At 32.6% G+C, this 14937-nt stretch overlaps 1 protein-coding gene across 2 annotated transcripts in view; it reads left to right on the forward strand.

Moving 5' to 3' along the window:
- Window positions 1-14325, forward strand: part of LOC130445767 (uncharacterized) — a 44698-nt gene extending 30373 nt beyond the window's left edge. For both annotated transcript variants that reach the window (XM_056781618.1, XM_056781617.1), the window contains exons 2-5: window positions 6227-6282; window positions 9845-10106; window positions 10265-10568; window positions 11629-14325. In XM_056781618.1, coding sequence (XP_056637596.1) covers window positions 6227-6282; window positions 9845-10106; window positions 10265-10568; window positions 11629-12446 — 1440 coding nt within the window. In that variant the 3' untranslated portion in view covers window positions 12447-14325. The remainder of the gene's footprint in view (window positions 1-6226; window positions 6283-9844; window positions 10107-10264; window positions 10569-11628) is intronic.
- The last annotated feature ends 612 nt before the right edge of the window (window positions 14326-14937 follow it).

Here is a 14937-nt window from a genome sequence, read left to right on the forward strand (position 1 = left end):
TTACTATCAGTACATTTTCTCTTTTATAATTCTTTCAAATAAACTTTGTACAGCTTCGAGGAATGCTTGGGATCGTATACTGCTGGAAGATAAATTTCCTGCCAATTAGGTACTGACTAGAACTTAGTAGTACATTTTCCTTTAATCTTTCCTTATAGTTTACTTTTTTCAAAATTCTGTCGATTTTTACTAAGTTCCCAATCGTCGTTCCTCCAAAACGTCCCCATACTATCATCGTGTTTCAAAATTGGAATTACACATGGATCTAATATCTTCCTTTGATTTGCGCACATATATACTCCTCTTAAACCTAAAAACCTATGACTTATCACTCAATATATCGCTCCCCCATTCTTCTGCGTCTAGTTTTTATGTTCTTCAACCTACTGCAATCCCTCAATTTTACTTTAATGTTTAAAAGAGGTTTCTCCAGTGCCACACTTCCAAGAAGGCCAACTTTCAATCTCCTCGAAGGCAGATTTCGAGTTTCATTGATCTGAGCTGCTATCTCTAGGCCCGTGAGTCGTCGAACACGTTTCTTGATCGATACAATATATATTTTCAGCGGTTGTGGGTTTTCGAGGCCGACCTGAACGTTTTCTATAGCCAAAGCTCCTGACGGATGCATATTTTTTCATGTTGTAGTCCACTTGAAGACTTGCGATTGATGCACTATATTCAACCTATATTTTCTTGGTTTCTCTCTCAACGAGAGATGGTAAACTGTATGTTTGTAGGAACACCGCAAGACAGACGGCTATAAAATCGGAATAGTAGTGAGAAAATCAGGGGTAGGCTAAAACAAAAACTTGCTTAGGGTTTGGTGGAAGGCAGTGCAAATCTGGTATCGGTGAAGAATAGGGTTAGACTGAGGCACGTACGAAACATAACCCCTTTACTCGCTCTCTAGCAGATCTAGTACCAAATCCGTTCAGATCTGTTCGACGAGTCAAATTATAAACAGACAGAAAATGATATAAAAGTAATGTATTGTATAGATATTAGTTGAAGGAACTTATAAATCAGAAAATATCATATCAGTTTGGACATATTTATTCAATTATCATCTACAACATATGCCGTGGTTTTCAAGAAAAAATTATAATTCTTTCCTATTTTATGGATTACTTAAAACATTTTTGTACGTTCAAAACTTTTTAAATTCAACAACTTTATGAACAAAAGTACTTTTAAATTTCATTCACCGTTTAAGAACACATAACCTCATACTTTAGATCTTCTGGCGAATTTTGTTAGTTGTAAAGTTGTAAAAAATTAATATTCAAGTGGATCGTTAAAAAATATGTGGTTAATGCTTGCTTTCTTGCTACTCTGTTCATTATAGACATATCTTGTTGTTTATTAGAACTCGAAACGACTACATAAGAATTCACAATCACTCTATATTATGTCTCTTTTTAACGCATCACACCATCACATTTTTCAATCTTTTGATGTTGTATGTTGACTGTATGTATATTTCATTGAGTTTTCTTTGATAACGACCTAATTATAGTTTTTCGTGATGAAAACCGTTTGTTAAAAAGACAAACCCAAATGTTATTTATAACCTTCATTCATTCATTTGTCGGAATTTTATTTTGTTTGTATGAACCATAAACTTGTCCGCGAATGAAGTTTCTGACATTTTCATCAATCTTGGTGTTCTTTTCTTTTTATTCCACCGAATGATTTGCCACTACAGTTTTTCGATATTTTACTATAAAGGTAATTAAAAATATCCTCAATTAGATTTTGGCTTCGTATAGGCGCATCCTATTTTCAGTCTTTAAGTCTTGTTCTTTATTTTAAACTTTTATTCAATCATAATCGTCTAAGAGGGCTACAAGGAAAGGTTTTTTGTTTTGTAAAGTTGTACCTGTTGTATAGATGAATATACATTCGAGAAGAAAAAACCGATTCAACATCTCTACAATCGCAAATCACCGGCAAAAAACTGTTATGATCGCCACTACCTTTTTTATGCTTGTTTGCAATACTGCTAATTAGGTGTAAATGACCCTTATAAAAGGTGGCCATAAAACGTCAACCGATAAACTGTACTTAACAAGTGGTCACACTGTTACAACAAGGTCAGAATCAGCGAGAAGTGGCCAGTGCGCTGAACATAAATCAGTCTGCTGTTTGCAGAGTTTACCATCGTTACCAAGAGACTGGTAATTTTCATAGAAGACACGATTATGGAAGAACAAAAGCTCAGATAAATGCGAGGAGTGGCTCTAATTGGGGGAACACTCAAAAATAGGCTTAAGGCAGCTAACCTTGAGCCAAACAGAGCAGCTATTGGCCCCAAATTAAGCTTCAGCCCACCGAGCAGACCGTTTACGATTTGCCAGAGAACACATTAATTGGACTGATGAACAATGGAACTCCGTTTTATTCTCAAACGAAAGCAGAGCGTGCTTGTTTTAGAGCAAATATGAAATGAACTTAAGAGGGCTGGAAATACTGTACCAGCCACGAAATTGGACCTCAAAAGAGAGCTCACTGAAGAATTGGATAGCATCGAACAAATAAATTATTACATTGACGAAATTAAGCTTGTGTTTTCTTTACTGTTAATTATAATCCTTTTTCATTGTTCTTCTTCACCAAAAGAACAACTCATTAACAACAAGATCACCCTTTATAAAGCTAAAAATTATGGCTTTGATATACTGAAATCTGCTTGTATATCATCTTGAAGGGGTGCCTTGAATAGGGACGTACGGATGAACACGTGAAATTGAGGTGTGAGAAAAATCAGTACGTGCATTGTAATTATGGAAAAGCTTGTATTTATACTAAGGATATACGGAAAAATATTGGCAGACAGTTTGCGAGTTACTACAGAGTTGCCAGAGCCGGCCAAAGAAGTTAATTAAAAAAATGACTAGGTTCATGAACATCAACTATTTCGTATATATATATATATATATATATATATATATATATATATATATATATATATATATATATATATATATATTTACTTTATTTGTTACACCGAATATTTAACAAAGTTTGTATGAAAATAATAAGTGTAGAAGTTTTTTGTGGATATAAAACATAAGCTTGAAGAAAGTGAACTAATTTACAATTCTAATACAAGCTAACTTACTTTAATAATTTGTTTAAGAAAGTAGTAACTTTTTTCGTGGGAGCGTCAAAACAAGAATTATGTAATTAATTATTTATTCCATGGTGAATACATGAATTTATTAGTTATAAGAGATAACCTACGTATTATGGTATTTTCTTAAAATCAGAAATTCACTTGTGAAAATTTTTGTTTTATTAATGTGAACATTTATGGAATAATTTGTATTATGAAATTCTCTGCTGTTTTAAGAATGTACCATCATGTGAAATTAATATGAAAAAAAAATACGAGGTATGGGTGTATTAAATAACTATCACACTTTTCATCCGTCACAAATTACAGTTTATCGCTTTCAAAATACTCCTCTTGGCGATCCCTACAGCGCACAGTGTTTCGATTTACCAACCTAACTAGACAAAATTGTTTTTCATCTTTTTTCCATCTGTATCGACCAATTAAGTCATGTAATTAAAAAAAATATTAATAATTGGAAATTTAATCAGAAAGGCTTACCAGGAGAATAATTGGAGAACTTATAGAGCAAATAATCCAAAAAGATTTAATCATACCGATTCGCCCGTTGACAATGAGACAGATTAGTCTTCATTTTAGAGCAACTTGACAAAGGTCGAGGATCGACTATAGGAACTATAACCAGCATTCAAATCTGTGTGCACAATTTTCCTGATGCTATAGATCAGTGGATCATATTTTATGATTATCATAGAAATTAAATACGTATTGGTGGCAATACGTGAACACTTTCTGGTGGTGGGTTCCTGGAACCTGCGGCAATCTTCATTACTTGCTTCTTGAGCTTCTTCTGGAAGCTGCCTAATTGGAACAATTAAAGATTTGATTACTTATATGCCATGAATAACTATTTTTTTGTAATGTAATATAGATCAAGATAAAGTAAAAATCAAGTAAAAAAACCTTCAAATTCATTAATTATCTTGTGTCATTTTAAGATTTTGGGATAATCTCGGCATGGAGAAGAAATATTAAATTCGTATACTTCGTATACGACAATATTGTTGAAATTTTGAAGAAATGCCTCGTAACAACATAATTTTGAATTGCGCAACAGAAACGAATTTTTGGAGAGTTCTATCGCATTCTAGTTGTATTACAATTTCTTCATTTATAAATACTTTATCAGGAAGACCCAGAACTTGAAATTGATATGCTTACTACTCATGTAAAACGTATATTGAAGATTATTATAATTTTTTACTGCGAAACTTAGGGAAATTTATCTCAGTCAACAAATTTTGGATTCGTAAAGCTCAATTTTGTCTATGCCTCTGTCATAGACGAATACGAATTTCAAAATTTCAATAAGAAACTTGGAAAACTGTGTTGAAATTGATAAAAACTAGTTCTACGGTGACGTTTTAAAAAATTAGAAAATTTGAGGCCCTGAAACCTTTGATGCTTGTCTTTAGGCCATTGGGTATTGAAAGTATAATAAAAAAATGCATTTTTCTTATTTTAGACTCAGATTGTTATAGCTGATGTCACCTATTATCTGATAAACAATTTTTTTCTTAAAATATTCATTATTAAGAAAAATTATGCCAATTTCGAGTGTATTACAACAGTTTTTCACCCCAAACCACAAGCCGTTGGATTTTCTTGATCAACATATATCTCTTTTCGAAGTAGAAAGCACAGTACATATACTACTATTATTTATGATTAGGACTTAGAGACGCTTGGATTAGTTGAAGCAATGGTAATTATAACAGTTGTTGAAGGTTCAGATGAAAATTCGCAACAAATCGTTTTAGCGTTTGCTATCCAACATTTAAGCGGCTTAAGTGCGTATAACAGAGTAAAGAACAGAAAGACTCTTCTCAACCTGGAATTGGCTGGTTTGATAATGCCTCATGACAATTTTGGATCTTTCTATCGTTATTTGTAAAGGTTTTCAGTTAATGCGTGGATTGGTGTCATATATAACCAATTATTAGGTTCTCACTGTTTTAGGAGGACAGGTCTATTTGAACTTTTTACAAAAAATTTCACCGAATTTGCTGGCCAACGCGAACATTGTTATTCGAGGGATGTATTTTCAGCATCCCCTCACTTTTCATTCATAGTAAAACAACAAGAACTTCAAGATCCCCTAATTTTAATTCCATTGATTAACATTTGAGACAATTAAAGGCTGGTTGGATCTATTTCGAAAATCTATTTTCTATTTTTTTCACTTTGTTGAAATTATTATATCTTTTCAGTTCTTATTTTTGCGTATTAACCACATAATTTTAGTAATTACTTTCAAATTGAGCCTCGTTTATGTTATTATTTTACTGTTTGATGTTTGTTGCTATTATAATTTGATAAGTTGATCGTTTTAGTGGATTTACTGGACATTTTTAGTATTTACTAGACTAAATACCTCATTATATGATATGTCATTATAGTTGTTTGATAAGATTTGATCGTTTACTAAGAATTGAATCAAAATGCAACATCTTTGTCGCGTATGTCGTTTGCCCTGATTATTTATTTATTCAGCCGAAAATCACTTATCGCAGTTAAAAAACTTATTACATATACAGAGTGCATTATTCAACACATATCCTTAAAGAATTTTTACAAAGCTAATAACAGTCGATTGCTTGATAGTTGTGTACTGTATTGAAAAAAAAAATAAATCAAATTAGCTGAGTAAACACTATTGCCAATTAAAATTTATGGTCTGTTTCACCAAGCATCCTGTAAATTGATAAAGAAGAGGTGTTGACACTTTTTAATAGCCACATGATATCCTTCCCGAGGGACTTCGCATATGGTAGAAGTATGTAAAGTTCCGCATTATTCACCCTGTATAATGATGTTGTTAATTAATAGAAAATAATCAATTAATAAGGGTTGGTAGTCAACATTAAATTGTGTTAGAAAATATCATAAAGGAACGGTTGATATAGAAGTGTTAAAATATTTTGTATTAAATCGAAAATAGTGATACTTGTATATCTTTAACGTTATTCATGACAAACCATAATCATATAAACCCGATACTTGAGATTAGAAGTATCATTTTCATAAAGAATGGAGTAACTGATTGCAATTTCACATGAGAGAAAAATAACAGTCATGTTATTGTTGCAGATTCGGCCTAATTCATGGAAATCCGATCCGCAGTTGAACCAGAAACAAGTCAAAAGGTAACTGGCACTGATCTAACTGTAAACTATTCACATATATAGATAATGTAAATACAGGGTGTTTGTAAATTCATGTGACAAAATTCAGGAGGTGATTGCTCGGATGAAATTAAAATGGATTTTTCTTATAATAAAATTTCCTGAATCACCACTTTTCTGAGATATCACCCTAAAAAGTAGTGACTAAAATGGTTAGGTTATATTATATATTATATTCCTTTTACAATATAGGGTGTTTTTAAAAAAGGTGACCACATCTCTAGGATAGATAGAAAACTGAAAAATTGTTGGGGTTTGCTCAGTAAAAAAATTTCGTAATGCCATCTGTATTAAAGATTCTTTCCATATCCTTCCAAAGGATGAAGTGACACTATTGATATTTGATTCAGCAGTTGTTTCCATGCTTGCCTATCCTCTGCAATCTTTTCGGCATGATGCAGTTTCATATTTATCAATCACCTAATTGGAAATCTGCCTCTTGGGCGTTTGTCTTCTACTGTCCCTTCTATGATTAATCATTCCATTGTTCCTGATCTTCTAGCTACAAGTACTAGGTACTGCAGATACATGCGGTTTATTCTGGTTAGCAGCTAACTTATAATAAGGATACGTTAGTTCGGTGTTATGTCCACGATACTCGTAAGAGTAGTCTATAAATCTACAATTCGAAAGTATCTATTCGATTTTTATCTGCTTTGTTTCCGCTGCGTACGTTGCAATGGAAAATATAAGAGCAAATAGACGTTTCATTGTTTTCGTGATAGATTTGTCTTTCCATATTTTATTTAACTTGGTAGTCGCTGATCTTGCCAAAGTCAGACGACGGCGTATTTCCCAGTGTTGGTAATTAAGAACCAAATTAATTGTAATTGTTTACCACTTTGTAGCCTGCAACTATCATTATTTTCGTTTTGGATTTACTTATTTTTAAGCATATTTTTCGCTGATAACAGACAGTCTGATCATAATTTCTGCTGATATTCCGTCTTGCCACTCATCTAGAACCTCTTTCTTGATGTATTCGCTATAAACGTTTTATAAAGTAGATGAATGAATGCAACTCCTGCGGTTCTGAATGTCCCCGAGTGTTAAATTAGATATTATCTATTATCTTGAGCAGCTATTATGCAGAAAAGTTTCCCCCAAATATTTTTCAGCTTTTTATTTATCCTAGATATGGGATTACCTTATTTGAAATACCTTGTATACGGAAGTGGAATTAGCAACCCTTACTTCGTTTCTTATCAAAACCTTTATTTCAAGATGAGGTGTTTTGAAATAAAATTATAACTATTATTATTCTATTTGAAAATCATCTACATCTAATTCACAAAACAATCTTATTAACAGCACTTTTCTATCATGGACCCACTTTGTTGAACCGCTTGCATTATTGAAAATTTCACAATTATCTACCGGAGGGTAACAGTTATTTAGGTACATCGTAGAATCACTTTATTATTATCACATGTGCTAAGATTCATAACCTTGTACGTGATATTGACTTTGGAAAATTCCTATTCTATTTATTTTATGGGATTCCGGCACATACAAAACTTTTATTGATAGTGTCATTTTCCTTGTGAACTGAAAACATAAATATTTATTTTCTTTCTTGACACAAAAGATGACATTGTGTTACCTTAAATCCCCGACAGGAGACTCTTCCTCAGGAAGTGGTTATCGGCCTCAGCTAAAGTGTACAAAAACTACTACTCAGATGGGGTGAACAATTGATATTAAGTTGGACGTCACCATCTTTTTAACGAACGACGTTAAAAATTAATAAAAAAGGTGGAAAAGCTGGAAACACCAAATTAAAAAATCCAAAACTATTCCGGGACACGATTATCCAAATTAATATTTATTGATAAGAACGATAAAAAAAGTTTCAGCAACAAATAAATTTATTAAAAAGATAATAAATTCGCATTAACAGCGTATTCAAAAGAACACAACGAACAAGCAGTTATAAGTTAAAATTAAGAACAACTCAGACTCATTTATTTATTAAAGATAAGTTTGGGACTTATCTATGGAAATCCGGGATGGTTGCAGCTCTCAACTGGATTCCTAGATGTTGAGGTTGAGTTTGTAGTCTGGTGGTTGTATCCTAGTTGTGGAAACTCCCAACCTGGCAACTGTAGAAATGCGGGAAAAAATGTAATGAGGAAAGAAATGGAAACACAGATTGAAATTACGGAAAAAGGAACGAGTAGAAAGAATAGATTTGAACAAAAGAAGCTTGTGCTCTAGCATACAAAAAAACTGGATTTATATTTTTTTAAAAATATAACCAACCAGGAATCTATTCTATTCAATCTGTTCCCCAAATAAATAGAAAATAAGAATTCATATGAAAACTATCATACAAAATTTGTTTAAAACAAAAGGAAATCCAGAAAGAAAGATAACTGAAATTTTTGTGAGCACAATAAAAAACACAAAGAAAAACTTATCAGCTAATATAAAGAATAAAATCATGACAAATTTATGAAAATTTACTTTTACTTGAAGTGTCGATATGTAGAGGAAGAATTCGAATAAATTTCGAGGTTTTATTGAATTTCTCGAATGGAGTTGAAGGTCGATTACAAATTAATTTCATCAGTAACTCGAAAGTTAGAATAAATAAATCCGTGACTACTGTGCAGCAATATACAACAAGCCAAATGTTAAATAATTAGAACTAGGTATTTGAAAAATGAATGACATATGGCTAATACAGTGGCTTCTGTACTACTGGAAAAAATCGCAATGTTTGTTTATGAATAAAAATACTAACTGCTTATTTCTAAAATTTGTCACGTCTTCTCTCAAATTCACACATTTCTATTGTACATATTAGTATTAAATTAGCGGCAATTTAGCCTACGTATTCTGATATTGTATTTTTTAACAGGTTATGTAGTTGAATTAATCGCTTAGACATCAACAAATAAGCATACAATGTACAAAAAAAATCGAGAATTTATTGTCAACAAACTCATTAAGGACCGATGAATATGAATTTTGTATACATCAGGATCAACAATTTCTTTCCAAGCACGCAGCTTAAGAAACAGAATCTACTATACTAGCAGAGTAAATAAATCAGTTACTGAATAAATCTGTACAACCATAAGACGGTAATGGATTCATAGAAAAAACTGTGAAATGAAAATTGTAATTTCAAGCTGGGCAATAACTAACGGGTAGTGATGATGGTTGTACCGAATGTGAGGTTCCCATATTTTGGGAAAAACAGAAAACGTTGTTTATTGTTAACAATTATAAAATCGTTGTAAAGTTTACAATGTTGACTGTATTTCAACATCGTCTCCATTTTTTTGACAAATTTTTGAGGACAGTACTGCAGCTTTCATATTTCTTAGTCAAAGTAGTCTCTCGTCAATCTATTGAGGAGGCATGGACCTCCGCACGTACTTCCTGGTCGATCTTATAGCGTTTGCAACCTAAATGTTTTCTTGAATACTTGAATAGTAGTGAAGTGATGTACTGGAAAACATAACCTTTTTTTCCCTTTTCTATTTGCTATATTCTACATTTTCCTTATTTTTAGAATCGAGAAGAATCCAAATCAAAAACCAAACAATGTGATAACCTCGAAACTAATTTCGAAATCATCCGATTGGACTGAAGTAGATCTTCAAGTACCTGACAAAGAAGATCATGTTCACCTTCCGAATCCGAAACTTAATTTAATATTCAATAACGAAAAAGGAACCCCCACGCCGCCTCCTAGAAAACATAAAAAAAATTTACGAGAAAAACTTGAAGCCGTGGCAAAAACGGGATTACAGGCGTTCCAGTCAAAAAAACAGGTGAGTATTTACAGTTTTGAATTTTATGGCATAAATAGAATAAAGCACAATATATACAACGTAGATAAAAATTTTAATTATATTTTTAACGTAAAATTTATCTTTCAAAGAATTTATGGGAACATCAGTATATTTGGATGATATTTCATATTTTTTAGGTTGAGAATGTACCCAAACAACAAGTCGAAGTTGAAGAGCCAGTTTTTGTTAAAAAGACTATAAACTACAAGTGCCCAATTTGTGATGCAGACGAATCATCTCATAATCGCGATCATCATCATCATCACGTCCATAATCATACCATTGATAACGACAAAAGCAAGAGTGGAATGAATAACAAACTAAATAACATCAGTGATAATAGAGGAAGTTTGAAAAGGAAGAAAAACTTATCAGTTACTTCACTTCCAAATTATGACGAATTGAAGTTAACTGTGGCAGAATTTGACGATAGTGATAAAGGTGAGTGGGAAGAGTGATTCCATACTTGAAACTATACTTCCAACAAAGACGTTAATACAAGTTAATACTTGGAACGTTTGACAACAGAAAAATCACAAAAAACAAATAATAACATTTTTATTATGTCTTATACTATGTTTTGATGATCATCATATGTAACAATGTATGTTTTTTCAAATAGTCTTCTGCCTCGTTACCTCACAGGTGAAAAGTAAACTCTTACTTCTTTGCAAAAATGTCAGCACCATTAATCGATTCATTTTAGACATTTAGATTTAGCTACTATTGAGAAAATATCGTTTCTCTTCTGTGGGTACCGGGTTGATGAACTCACACTATGTGAATGCGTGAAATGCTGAAAAAGCTTTGCTCAAATCAGATCCTTCTTATATTTGACTAATATTTATATATATTCGATTTTTCCAACACAAACTTCCATGCAAACGTGAATATTTTCTGATATATAAGAAAGTAAACAGGTAATATAAAATTCGAAGTCCTGTCCTTTGTACACAATGCACATTTTTGGAAGCTTTTTTCTGAATGGTTTACGTCTTGTGGTCTTTTCCATAACAGAAAAAGTATCAAAACGTATCCTTTCTAGCACATTCTTTTTTTTGCCGCCTGGTACTAAGGCGGTTGTTGACAGACGAGAGTCGTACTAAGCTCTCGAGCAATCGCAGGTTTTAACGACCCAGTATGTCTACTTCTTGTTGCAAATTTTAATCAATATTTGAAACTTTATTTCCGAGTGTACTACCAGCAACAGCAGTGTCTTGGAAATGATGAAAATGCAACGCAATGAGACTGGAATAACCTATAATGTTCACTGAGTGAAGATATCTGAATACCAAAAATGAACGTAATTTAAAAAACTGTCAGATTTGACATATTTAGATCTATGTTGCCATATCTAAAAACTTAAGTAGTAACCCTAAAATGGAACGTTTTATCAGACGTCATTAGATGAGATATATTTATTATCTATTTTGGTTTTAAATCGTAATTCTGACAAAATAATATAACATATTATTTCATATTAATATTATTTGTTTTTCAGGAATATCTGTACTAAAGCCCGGAAAAGATATGCATCCCTCAGAAATTTCGTTACCAATTGATCACAAGAAAACGCCAGCTGGTTCTACAGGAAAATTGGATACGTATATAACTCGTTGTCGAAGTTTTGGATCAATTTTTCCTCAAAAATTAAAAAAATTACGACCTCGAAAAACACCGACCGACATCGAAAGCGATGACTCTTTTGGCGGTTTGGAAGATTGGGATTTGGGTTTAATTGAACATTATAATCCAAAAGATGCAAGTTTACCGAGACCCAGGAAACTTCCGAGAAACGATGATGCGTTGTTAGCAGACATAGAGAGTATGATAGTAACAGAAGAAGAAATAGAAAAAGAAACGCCCAAGCCGAAGCCACGGAAAACAGAGTCTTTGGTGAAGAAAATTAATAGAGAAGCATCAGAAGAGGCCCATAAAAGATCTACTGAGTTTCTTACTGCTACAAATGCGACTGCTGAAACTATCACACCCCCTCCTTCTCCTATACCAGAGCCTTTACGAAAAACTCCCGCTAAGTTACCGGCCGAAAAAGACGATAAGGTAGAGCATTCAAATTTAATAAAAATTTTAGAGAAGTTTAGTATGGAAAATAAACAAAATAAAAATAAGAACGAAAATAATTTACCAAAGAATAGCAGCAGTAATGAATCTTCTCTGACACCTTCGTTAGTGGAATTTGAAAAAAACTTGGCCAATTCTGTTGAAGACTGCATCAAAGCGGAAAATATAAACAAAAATATTGATGATAAGAACTTGAATAATAACGAGAAGAAAATTGTTAAGGAAATTATAACTTGAAACATTCACATTTAAAATAAGCGCCTTAATTATTTTTTATATGATCAGATGTAAATATGATTCATTTATTTATAATCAAATGTACATATTTTGTTATTGAACGGGGTATTTCGTAAGAAAATCAAATGAAAATGATGATGCAAATGGTTGAAAAACCATCATAATGAGTTAATATGTTGAGGCGTGAGCTTAGTAAAAACTGGATTCAAAATTTGGAAAATTGTAAGCTGCAGAAACGCGTCATTCTTTATCATCATTAACAGTTATAATTGGTAAGACTTCTACAGCAAACATCATCACACATCAGTTGGTTGCGGTCTGCTAAGTTCCATATTCTACTTTATACAGAGGAAGAATAGGTACAGGGGCGCAAAGGGTACAATGGGAAAAAGTACTTAAAACATTATTAATGATTAGATACCACCTACATTTAGCATCGAGTAAAAAATTAACAAATGCCACTCCACGTTTTGTTGGGTTATACATCATAACCATTTCTGGTTCACCTGTTGCCTTGTCCAAATAATCATCATAGTTTCTATTTGAGATGAGTGAATGGCGTTGGAATGTATGAAAACATTGAGCAGTTTATTCGTAAAACTAACATTGATGTCATTTCTGAACATATTGATGGGTTACTGAATCGAAAAAGAAACTCCCTCTCATTTTCCCGATTTTTCAACATGGTAAGCCTAAAGTAGGCTTTTAAATCATTAATAATGTCTATATTTGTAAACCAGATATAAATTTCTACTAGTTCTCCGAATCGGTCATGACAGCCTTTCCACTACTTTCCTCCTTCAATAACTGCCTCTTACGAATTCCATTATTTTGTTGATTTTTCAACAATAACATCCAACATGTAAACAGGAAAGAAATAGCTCCATATATATTGTTTGGATTTATCAAACCTCTAGTGGCGGTTTTAGACCTACGAAAATGGTTTACAATATTATATAACCGGGTCCTAACATTCTGGGCTGGTACATCTTTTTCCCGTTTAGTATTGTTATTTTCTTCCTAAAAAATATACTGATAGCTCATCTCTTTTATATCTGCTTCCGTATCTGTATCCAAATCTTCTTTAGTTTCTCTATCATCTTCTTTCTTCTGGCTCATTGAAAACAACAGGTTTATCGCTTTGACAAAATTCGAAACATTGTTTCATTAACCGCTGAAGACGTTCCTGCTATTTATGAACGCACAAATTGATACTTGGTGGAGTCAATAAGATACTGTTTGTGGAGAGATACTGAGATCTTAAGAGGGTTGAAATTCAGTCAATCATTTTGTTAAAGAACGTGGTGAATCATATAATAAGCAGACACTTACAGTGAAAGTCTTGTTCATAAAAATAATAATATAACACAACTGTTTCACGCGCATGAGTTCCGGCACACATATACGAGCCACACTATTTTGGTGAGTCTTCGAATTTGCTGTTTAGAGATGGACACACTTTTTCAGCTTACCTCCCATTTAAGATGGTTCTCCTTATCTCTACACTGCTTACTTCCAGACTGTTTGTAACTATTGAATAATGAAAAATGCGTTCCAACGGTATCAAGTTCAAGTAAGGAACAAAAAGTTTTACGTTCCAGCAATACATTGAACTTGTTATCAGTCGTTCAAGACTAGCAAAAATGTTTTCGAGAACTTTCGGCTTCGCGTCTTCATCAGGTTTACTGTTACAATTATTCGCTCGCAATGTTTGATAGCTTGATATTAAACAAAAGAAAATTGAGCATATACATGAGATACTCCGTTTAATTTTGTTATTTGTAGATAATCCCCATTAGAGAGTTTTTGTTAATATTAGATAAAATTATACTATGAATGTTAACTGTCTTAATATTTTTCAATAAAATATAAAAGCACACTATCTTTTTTATATATTTAAAGCCATACCAGAAAAGCTTGTCTTTTTCAACCTTTCTCAAAATTTTCGCAATAGTTTTAATGAAATTTAGAAGCATATAATTAACATGAAATATAGCTTACGAATCACTGTTTCTAAACGAGATTCGAGAGGATACTTCAAATTTTTCTTGAGAGAAAAGACGAGACTTTTAAATAGTTTCATTCATGAAGTGTTAGATAATCTGATATCAATCAATGAAGAGATTATCGTATAACTAACTATCTGCCTTATCTAACTTGACTCACCTATGTCATTTTGACCTCCTATTGCAATTCCTAAAGTAATTTTTGTACCACTGCTGACGGTCACTAACTTCAGTTTGGTGTAGGCGGCTTACAACAGTAGTCGTTAACAGGCAGCAAACACTAAAGTGATCATACGAGAATATGATGGCTAGACTTGTTTACAAAATATCACTAATCATCTAGAAAACCTTTTAGTCACGTTTTTAAGTCATTAGTTGACTTGACACACTCTCAGTATTTGACGGTGAATGCATCAGGCTCTGAATGACCTGATGACCAAATACAATCGAACCACCTGCCAAACTTCATTTTTGGTAGAATGGAA

This window comes from Diorhabda sublineata, chromosome 6, assembly GCF_026230105.1.
Source record: "Diorhabda sublineata isolate icDioSubl1.1 chromosome 6, icDioSubl1.1, whole genome shotgun sequence".
Taxonomy (NCBI): domain Eukaryota; kingdom Metazoa; phylum Arthropoda; class Insecta; order Coleoptera; family Chrysomelidae; genus Diorhabda; species Diorhabda sublineata.